Source organism: Pleurodeles waltl, chromosome 8, assembly GCF_031143425.1.
Source record: "Pleurodeles waltl isolate 20211129_DDA chromosome 8, aPleWal1.hap1.20221129, whole genome shotgun sequence".
In the NCBI taxonomy this organism is placed as follows: Eukaryota; Metazoa; Chordata; class Amphibia; order Caudata; family Salamandridae; genus Pleurodeles; species Pleurodeles waltl.
This window is the reverse complement of record NC_090447.1, coordinates 310,813,609-310,824,679: the sequence shown is the minus strand read 5'-3', so window position 1 is coordinate 310,824,679 and position 11,071 is coordinate 310,813,609. Positions and strand designations below refer to the sequence as shown.

The window sequence follows — 11,071 nt, the reverse complement described above, 5'->3', positions numbered from 1 at the left end:
AGTACCACTTAAAGGATGTTTCAAGGTAACTCCAATGTTAACCTATGGGAGAGATATAGCCTTGCAGTAGTAAAAAAAAACCAAATTTAGCAGTTTTTCATTTCCAGGAGATGTTAAACTTAAACGTACATGTGCAACCTTTTAAATACACTGCACCCTGACTTGGGCCTAACTAGGGCCTGCCTTAGGGATGACTTATAAGTGATAAAAGGGAGGTTTGGGGCCTGCACAGTGGGTGCACTTGCCATGACGAAATGGCAGTTTAAAATTGCACACACAGGCTCTGCAGTGACAGGTCTGAGACATGTTTAAAGGGCTACTTCAATGGGTGGCACACTCAGTGAAGCAGGCAACTAGCCCTGTTTAATGTATAGTCCCTGGGTACACATAGTGGACTTTACTAGGGACATACAAGTAATTTAAATATGCCAATGGTGGAGAAACCAATATCACCATGTTTAGAGTACAGGGTGCCTGCACTTTAGCACTGGTTATCAGTAGTAGAGTGCACGGAATCCTAAAGCCTTGCAAAAAATAAAGTCAGACACACACAAGGTCAGAAAGCAAAAGGTATGGGGAAACCACACCAAGGATCCCAACTATTGTATGGGAATATGACTACACAGATTCCTTATATCAACAGAATAGTAATAAAATCATTATATGTTCACAGAGAATAGAGTCAAAGTCCGAGCAAATGGTTTACGCTACCCACCGAAAGGAACAGGGCAAATTCAAGTCACAACAGTTGGAGTGAAACAAAAAGTAAACAACTGCACAGACTTATTGGGAGGATGCTTGCAATAATGAGCAACACTAATTAGGGATACTTTACATTACAGAATGTAAGAAGAGTTAAAACAACAGTGCACATTATGTAACAAATTATTTATTTTTTTCTTCAAAAAGAAACCAAAAACAAGTTAGAACCTCAAAACACACCAAAAAAAACAAAGAACAGTTTAGAAACTTTATATTACACACAAATATGAGTCCAGGTTAGTTTAAATTGGTTTTGTCTATATGCTGTATGACGCCTGCCTTTTTGGCTTTAGCTTGCTGAGGTCCCCCTTAAATAGAAAGGGATGCTGACTACAACAAGCATCTGATGTGGCTGCCTATTTAAATCTAAAATTCTATCAGTGCACTAAAATCAACACAAACCAGGAAACTGCACTGTGGGTTTTGCAGCCTGGTAAAAGCTACTTCGTTGTTCAAAGATTACATGTTTTCAGGCCATTGCACAAGGCAAAACGCTATAATCACAAAATGTTTTGAAGATGGTGGTTGAAACCAAAAAATTTAAGAATTAATCTGTTACTTATAATCAGCATTACGGTCCAACCTACCAAGAACTCAGCTAAGTTTACAATTATAGTTAAGAATTTAAAAAAGGATATACACCATATTTTGGCAAGTCTGTCATAAGGTGTATTTAGCAAGGTGTATTTCATACACCACAGTCATCGCTAAAGTAAAGATATTCTTTCTTTCCAAGGCCGTGGGGGTGTTCTGAAATTCAAGAGAGCTTCACGTCTTACCTGTAATTCTTTAAAAACATAATGATATAAGAACATGGCTAAATTAATCAAGAAGACAATAAGGCTTGAATCCACAAAGGCACAACATTTCCGAGATGAATATAACAAGCTGTGGCAGTTTCCATACACTATGCACGTGTAACCACACTCTCAAGGAAACGTTATTTCCCAACAGACTTTTGGAGTAGGGGAAAAAATGAGTTTTGCGTACCCCTGCTGAGCACAAATATAAGCAGCGGCAGCACGTGCAGACGATCTCGTAAAAGTGCATAAATGAGGCACGCGTGGAGACCCAGCAGGAGGTCATGATTGAAATTGTGGCACTCTTTCACTGAGGCCTCTTGCTGCACTCCCTCCCCCTTCACCTGCAAGTCATCCAAAATGCATTTCAACAAAGCAAAGCCAACATTCCCATAGCGATTCTTCTAAATGTGTGCATCTGGAACCCTCGAGAATCAGACTATGTTACAAATCAATAAAACCATAATTTGCTCGGAGCCTAACAATAACAGTAAGCCATGTGCTCTCTATTATTTGCAATAATGAGTTTTTCAAATTAAATAACATGCAGCCTACTATATATAGAGGTATGCACAACTGAGAAAGACAACTTGATAGTAACAAAGACCATTGTTGCTATAAGGTCATGGAGTCCTGGAAGTTCCTCAGGTAGGTCGTTAATACACTTACTGCATACCACTGGACTTTTAAATGATGCAGAACGGTTAATGTAAATAAATAAAACAACAGTTTTCCATGGATTCATTCGTTGTTAAGGGAAGATGCATCTGGTTGCTGCATCCTCTACGCCAAAGATCATTTCGAAATTTAATTGAATAAAATCCTCAAATTGCTTTCCAAAATTATCCATCCGGGATAAAAACGATTTCCCTTACACCAAGAAACTCGATATCTTGCAACCTTGACAATGCGAAAGTAATAGAAAACCGTTTCATAAAATTAACGTGTTCACATGTTGAACATCTGCCTCCCTCTATTTTCTTATAACATCTGCGGGTGACAAATGATATATTTAATAATGTCTGTGGGAGACAAAAAGAAGTTAACCAGCGCAAAAGATGTTATATTGGAGCAATACTGGGTTTCTAAATGTTCAATTCCAAAAGTAGTGTCTTGAGGAATAAAAAATTACTCCAAAGGAAGCCATTAAGAGCCACGGGCTTGAATTGACATGCAAATTCCATTTCCATCTATTTTCTTACAAAAATATATCAGTCTCTTGGAATGAGAGTGTTTGTCACTTTCTACTTTTAAGCACCAGTCGAAAGGGAACAGTGCCTCCGTGACCATCAGGACATTGTCTAAAGGCTTAATCTACCCCTAGTGCTTTAAGTTGCCGCTCAATCTCTTCATCCGATATAGTGTTAGCTTTGGCTGCAGAAGCAGATGGTAACCCTTTTCCAGCTGATGGAGCTTTTGACATCTGAAAAACAAAAAATTATACCAGTTGATACATTCTGATAACATGCAGCCATTTTTAAAAATAATTATGGATAAATGTTTTTGGTTAATGGAAGGCAAAAACAATTCAAAAGGTTGGACAAAACAAAGCAACAAATGAAGCACAAGTCTTATCTACACAAGACTGTATTACAGTGATAAACCAGATGGCTTAAATTAAATACGACATTGCAAACAAATATTTCTTCGAAATGGCATACAAACATTCATTCCCTTTGGGGGAAAAAATAAGAAATATTTTGGACATGGTGCTAAACTATAAGAATATATAACTTTTTAAATGAAAAACAGAATGATCCAACTGTCGCCTACCTATAGGCTTCTACAAATCCATCTAAGGACAAATCTTATTTTGAAAATCAAAAAACAACAATCTGGAAGTAAATAACTTTCAGCAAAAATCTCTTCAAAACATATCAGTTTTGCTAAATGAACAAACAAAAATAATCTGTCAGTCATAAAATGAACAACTAAGTTGAAAAGTTTAATTAACTCCTCACCCATGCTCACAAGGCACTACACAACACCGGACCACAATACCTCAACAGACGGCTCCCCTTCTACACCTCGACCAGACAGCTTCACTCCGCTGACCTTGCCCTCACCACCGTCCCATACATCCACAGAACGACTGCCGGTGGCAGATCGTTGTCCCACCTTGCCGCCAAGACATGGAACACTCTTCCCACCCACCAAAGACAGACACAGGACCTACTTACCTTCAGGGGACACCTCAAGACTTGGCTGTTCGATCACTAGCAGCCTGCACCCTCATATCAGCGCCTTGAGACGCTCACGGGTGAGTCGTGCACTTTACAAATGCTTTGATTGATTGATTGAATGAAGACCAACAGCAAATGTTACTGTCAGGGGGCAACTGAGGTGGCAGTTGGGGATTGACTGTTCTTTTTGGAACAGTACCAGGACTGATCTGCATATTGTCTTAACTATCTGAAGTGGCATAGTGGGTTAAAAAACAATGGTCTGGAACATGCCCATTACTTTCGCCTGTGGCGGGAACCGCACAAAGATGGGGAACATCCCCTTCCAAGGACACACCGACGCTGATGAGTGGAGGAGGCATCTCCACCCTGGATTTGAGACCTGCTTGCTTAGGGAGTGGGGCCAGGGTCAGTGGGGGCTCATTCTCCCCTAATGCCTGCAGTGTCGTGTCTGCTATTGCCTTGGGACTGGGGTGAGCAAAGTGTCGCCTCTTGCCACTTTGTCACCGGCTGCACCCTGGAGCATCCTCTGAGGCACCTGCTAAATCTCTCGGAACCTACCACACTTTTGCCTCAAGCCTAACCACCCAAAAGGGGACCTAAGGGCCTGGTGGACTCGCCCGGCAACAGAGGCCCTCTCCTGATCTGATAACATGGGAACCCAGGGCAGAGGCACCCCTGGCCCCAAGATTTCTACAGCAGTGGGGAATTTCCTCTGGCTGGGGCCTTATCTCATCCGGCATGACACCCCAGACGAATGGTCTGACGTCAAGCTGCACCCTGCTCCTGGAGATGACCTGGCTGCTCCTGATTCCACAGAGCAAGCAGGCTTAGAAGGGACCTCCCCATACTTCATCCTCACTTCATATGCACCTACACCTTATGAGCGTCAACACCTGTCACTCCCTGGCTGCTCATGCTGCCTAATGGCAAGCGGGCTGTTCGAGGATTTTCTCCTCTCTGCAGTCCTCTGGGCTTGACCCCCCTAACACCTATCATGGGCAAGAACAAAGTCCCACCACCTGCCGCAGCCCAAACCAAAATGGCCCACTTCACTATGGTGCTGATGGGGCCCGGGGGCTCTGGAGGGTCCTTGGGTGCGGTAGAGTCTTTGGGACACACCCAGCCTGACCCGGCCACTATCCTCAAATCCATAGAAGCCTCAAAAATGGCCCTGGAAAACAGGGTGGGTGAAGTCCAGATGGTCGTGGTGCTCCTTTTGCCAAGATTTCTGCGACGTGATAACCAGAGTCAACAGGGCAGTGTGCCAGGTATCCCCATGGAGGACAATATTTCCATCGTGATGCAACAGGTGGCCAGGCGTCCGACGTTGGCGGCTGCCCGAGGAGCAGGTGAAGGATGCTGAGAACAGTTCCTAATGCAATAGTCTGTGAATAGTGGGATTCACTTTACGTACCCGTGCTTACTCTGTGATGGGTTGCTTGGTTCACGGTTTAGAAGTTTCAATATACCTTTTGGAAAAAAACTGTTTTGCTGAGTGTTCCTGAAAGGTATATAGCTACATACTTGTGCAGTAGACTATTAATATTGGTCTCATCTTTAAAATGCATTTAATATATTTGAAAAATTCTGTAGTAGTGTGGAATCAATCTCTTCATCGGTTGCACTTTCATTTGCAGGCAATCCACCACATTGAGTGTAGAAGGGAGTAATTCACTGAGCCTAAAAACCATTCAGACCATGATTAGGGACATGGGACACAATGGACCTGCCGAATAAAGTTACTTCACATCTTTTTTTCTTAGATTTGATATATTATGCAACATAAATTTGCTCTGATATTTTCAGTTCCACTCTTATAGAGTTAAACCAATCTTACTGACTTGAGGCGCTTCTTGTCACAGTATTATGGCTACGTAATGCTGTACATAATAGACATAATTGAAACTGTTACTCAACCAGGTAGGCCTCACTTTATCCTGCTGGAATTCAAACCATTTATTTGCAAGTCTGACAGACATTTCAAAAGGATTCGCATAAACCCAGGGTTCGAAAGAAAAAAATCAAAAGTCAAAATGGAACTTAAATTAGGAGAGTGTGTTACTGTAGCACAACATAGTAATTTTGTCAAAAGCAGACATCCTGAACAGACTTAATGAGTTCACTTTCAGTTGTTATGCTTACCTTTTCCCAACTTTCAGAGAAGGATTACTATGTGATCTGTCTTCAAAGCTAAGCCTTTCTTTTTTTCCAATTTAATGGCACTGATTTATGGATTAATTAAAGTGATGAACTTTAGTGGCCGAGTCTGTCTTATCTCCGAAGTTTCTTTATGTCTATTAATGTATTTGTAAAGTAAGCATCACAAAATAATCCTTTGTATGCATGTGTGCCAGTAATGGTGGCACATATGTTCTCTATGAGCGTCTCTGATGGACAAGTCAGTTACCTTCAGTAAAGTCTTATCTGGAAGAGACTATATCTAGCTGCAGATTTCTTACCTTTGAATTCTCCCCAGGAGTCGGACTACATCTGGAAGATTTTTGGGAACTGTACCCCTGGGTGCCGGTAGGTGGTGTTGATCTGCTGCGTGTCCGTCGGCATCGTCCGCCCCACAAAGGATGCTGTGGATCCTATATGGCACCAACCAGACGTGCAAACGTCAGTTTCTTTTCACAACTTTGCATGCCATAAGAGCAGAGCCATGAACAACACCAACTACTGGTGTGTCAAATCTAAGGCCTAAATCAGGATGGGTGGGTCGGTAAGGATTCTGCAGCTAGATATAGACTCTACTAGATAAGGCGTTACCGAAGGTAAGTAACTTGTCCGTGTGATAGATACTTCTAGGTGCAGATTCCTTAACTTTGGATAGATACCCAAGCAATACTGTCTCCGCAGGTCAGTCTGCAAAGTCCTGCAGGAGCAAACGGGCAAAGTGCTAATCCCTACAAACTTGACTGTCCAGGCAGAAGTGTTTGGTAAAAGTACACAGAGATGCCCATGTTGCTGCCTGGCAGATGTCTAGGACAGGAAATCCACGTGAAAACGCAGTGGTCGCAGCCTTAGCTTGGGTAGAATGAGGGTGCAAGCCCTCGGGCGGTTGTTTTTTGGTCAGTGACTGGCAAATGCTAATGCAGAGAACAGCACATCTAGAGATGGTCTGCTTCTTCACTGCCAGACCTTTCTTCGCACCTACATACCCTACAAAGAGTTGGTCATCCATCCGGAACTCTTTTGTACAATCAAGGTAGAACCCCAATGCTCTTTTTGGGCCCAGGCAGTGGTGTCGTTTCTCTTCCTTAGAAGGATGCCCTACTTTTTAGAGGGTGTAAAAAGTAGGCAAGATGATGGAGTTGTCTAAATGAAAGGGCATGACCACTTTTGGCAGAAAAGAGGGCAGAGTGCGAAGCACCACTTTGTCAGATTAGATAGAAAAGTAGGGCGGCTTAGATGACAATGCTGCATCTCATTCACACTGCGGGATAATGTAATTGTCACAGGGAAAGCTGTTTTTAATGGAGGAAGCCTGAGAGGACAATTGTGGAGAGGCTCGAAAGGAGAACACATAAAAAAAGTCAGAACCAAATTGATATTCCATTGGGGCATAATGAATGGGGTTGGGGGAAAAAGATTTGTAAGACCTTTGATGAACCTATGTACAATAGGAGACTTAAACAAAGAAGGTTGATCAGGCAACCGCAAAAAAGCATTAATAGCAGACAAATATCCCTTAAGAATACCCAGAGCAGAGCCCTGCTGGGCAAGGGACAGAATGAACAGGACCTCAAAGAGAGGCGGAGAAACAGGGTCAACCGACTTCTCTGAGCACCATGCCATAAATTTCTTCCAAAGACAGGCATATACCATTTTGGTGGACGAGTGCCTGGCTGCCAAGATTATGTTACAGACTGGAAGAAAGGTCAAAGGCTGTCAACTGTCGCTGCTCATCTCCATGCAAGAAGGTAGAGAGTGAACAGGTTAGGGTGCATAACCCTCCCTTGCTGCTGCGACAGAAGATTCTCTCGAGGGGGCAGTCTGAGCAGAGGATCGATGGACATGCTCAGCAGCTCGGGATACCAGATTTTCCATGCCAAATCCGAAGCCACTAGGATTACTTTGGCCCAGTCGTTCTTGATCTTCTTGAGAATTCTGGGCAGGAGTGTTTAGGGCAGAAAGGCGTACAGGAGGCCTGAACTCCACTGAAGATGAAAAGTATCTCAGAGCGATTGCCGCCTTGGAATCTCCAACACGCAAAACTGCTAACATTGCGTGTTCTCTGCGGAGGCGAACAGATCTAACCAAGGCTCTCCCCACTGCTAAAAGAGACCTTGCACCACCTCTGGATGGAGATGCCATTCATGATCCACAAGGTATTTTTGGCTGAGTTCATCTGCTCTAGCAATCAGAGAGCCCACCAGACGTTGAACCACCAGGTATATGTCCTGATGTTCCAGCCACGTATGAAGGTGCAAAGCCTCTTGATAAAGGGTCCACCGTCCCACCCCTCCCTGCTTGTTGCAGTACCACATGGTGGTGGTGGTGTTCATAAACACCTGCACCATCTTTCTCTTGATAGATGGAGAAAAGGATTTCAGTGACAGCCAGAACGCTTGGCACTCCAGCATGTTGATGTAGAGTCCCATTTCCACCAGATGCCTTAGATCTCCACCTCTCCCAGATGGCTGCCCCATCCCATGAGTGACACATCCGTCACTACGGTCAGATCTGGTTGAGGAAGGGAGAGGGATATGCCTCTGACCCAACTGCGGTTTGTAAGCCACTACTGCAGATCTTTCACAGTTTTCTCTGAGATATGGGTCCTGTCGGAGAGATTCCCCACTGAACTTCAGGTCCCACTTTAGAGCCCGCATATGCCATTTGGCATGTGCCATCAGCAGGAGGTCATGAGCCCAGCAGCCTCAGAGTCATTTTCACTAAATCTAAGATAGAGACTTAAACATTGGTACCGAAGTGAATATCCAGGACTTGCAGCTTAGGAGGATAAGCCTGAAACTGCAGTGTGTCCAGAACAGCTCCAAAGAAAGGAAGAGTCTGAGAGGGAGTTAGGAGTGACTTCTGCACATTTATAGTGAACCCCATCGACTGCAGGAGGTCCACCGTAGTATGGAGGTGGGAGGCGACAGCCCTGGGCAAATTCACCTTCAACAGTCGTCAAGACAGGGTAAGAATGAAGCCCCCGATATACGCAGATAAGCTGCAACCACCGCCATCACCTTGGTAAATACCCGAGGGGTGCTGGTAAGGCTCAAGGGAAGCACTGTGAGCTGAAAGTGCTTGTGGCCTACCATGAACCGCAAGTAACATCAGTGGGCAGGCAGGATGTGGATATGAAAAGAAGCGTATTGCAAGTCCAACGCTACCATCTAGTCTCCTGGGTCCAGGGAGGACAAGACCTGAGCCAACATGAGCAGTGTGAACTTCTCCTTCTTGAGGAAGAGATTGAGAGATTAAAGGTCTAGGATAAGGCAAAGACTCTTGTCCTTTCTGGAGACCAGAAAGTAGTGGGAATAGCAGCCACAGCCTACTGCTGGCATTAGAACCCTCTCTATGGATCCCTTGGCCACGACAGCCATAACTTCCTCGAGGAGAAGGGACAAATGATCCTCCATCATCAGATCATAGGATGGTGGCATGGAGGGAGGGGTAGTCTTGAAAGTGAGAGAGCAGCCCATTCGGACGATCTGCAAAACCCACCTGTCTGAAGTGATGGAATGCCAGTGGGGTAGGTGATGGCAAATCCTGGTGCCAACTGGTCCTTGGTGGGGGAGGGGCGGACTAGGAGAGTTTAGAGACGGCTGCAAAGGGGGTGAGTGGCGGCAGACTGACCAGCAGGATCCCTTAGCCACTCACAGACTGGGCAGCATGCGCAGCACGGTGGCTGGCCGGGAAGTAGCCACGAAAGGCAGACAAAGGGGAAGAGGGGCGCTGTTGGGCCCAAGGACCTGGCTGTAGCCTGAGAATCCTTGAACTGATCGAGCGCCGAGTCAGCCTAGTCTCCAAAAAGACAGGTGCCATCAAAGGGCATGTCCATTAAAAGAGGTCTGAACATTACCCAAAAAGCCAGATGTCCTCAACCAGGCGTGGCACCTAGGGGCCACTGTCGAAGAAACCACTCTAGCTAGCGAGTTGGTCATGCCAAGTCCAAAATGAATAGTAAACTTTGCCACTTCTCTACCATCGGCAATAGTGCGAAAGTACAGTCCGGGCCTCCTCCAGGATCGGTGGCAGCACTTGCACAACCATATCCCATAAATTGTGAGAATAACAGCCCGAAAGGCATGCAGTATTCACGGTCCACAAAGCAAGGCTAGCGGAAGAAAATATTTTCTTTCCAAGTGAGTCCCACCTTTTGGATTCCCTATCCTGGGAGGTGGAAGGGAACAAGCCATGGGATGTCAAAGCTTGGACCACCAAGCTCTCAGAGGTGGGGTGTTGTCAAGAAACTTGGGTACCCAGGCGCAGGGCAATGGTGGTGGGCAATCATCCTGTTGACACGGGCTCCTGTGTTGGGTTTGGACCAGGTACCTAGTAGGAAGTCAATGAGGGCATCACTGAATGGGAGCAGGGGCTCTAAGGTGGAAGCTACCAGTTGCAGCACCTCTATCAAGGGATTGGTCTTGACGGCTACAGAGGGCAGTTAAAGGTCTAGGACCTCAGCTTCCCTCCTTACCACCATAACGTAAGAAGCTCCCTCCTCCGTAGCCATGCTAGGGGAGAAAGCATGCGAGTATCTAGAGAAGTGTCCAGTCCACTGGCCTCACACGCCAGTCTTCATACCAGTCCATTGCTTCACATGGCTCATATTCTAAACATTCCAGTGACCCCTCCTGTTTACCCAGAAGCCTAGTCCATAGGAAAAGGGCTCAGGATATGAACAAGGAGACAAGGCTCCTGCCGGCCGTGGAGTTGGCATCCTATGACGTCCATCAGGCTCCGGGTCAGAAGCACGAATTACAATGGGGACAGCACCACCATTAGACACAGATGGCACCGGTTCTGATCCAGGACTAGATCCCTGGGAAACACTCAGTGCTGAGGCCAGAGCTGTCAGGACAGAACCCAAAGTGAAGGGGCCCTCTATGACCCAGTGGGGTCCAATAGTGATTCAGCAGGGTAGAGCTGCCCAAAAATGAGGCACATAGCCTCATAAAATTCTCGGGAGTTGAGAAGGGGTCAAGTCGGCTCCCAGAAAGTCAGGGAGGCACGAAATGGGCCCAGCCACAGGTTCCTCAGAATAAGGTCTAGAGCATCAAAGCTACCTTGTCTTGTCGGCCGACTGATGAGAACAAGTCAAAGAGCACTTTGACTTCTTGAATTTCTTCTTATGTCTGGACTTACCCG

At 45.4% G+C, this 11,071-nt stretch overlaps 1 protein-coding gene across 1 annotated transcript in view; it reads right to left on the bottom strand.

Moving 5' to 3' along the window:
- Positions 1-869: 869 nt before the first annotated feature.
- Positions 870-11,071, bottom strand: part of CHMP2B (charged multivesicular body protein 2B) — a 77,115-nt gene continuing 66,913 nt past the window's right edge. The window contains exon 6 of the mRNA XM_069204148.1: positions 870-2,985. Coding sequence (XP_069060249.1) covers positions 2,872-2,985 — 114 coding nt within the window. The 3' untranslated portion in view covers positions 870-2,871. The remainder of the gene's footprint in view (positions 2,986-11,071) is intronic.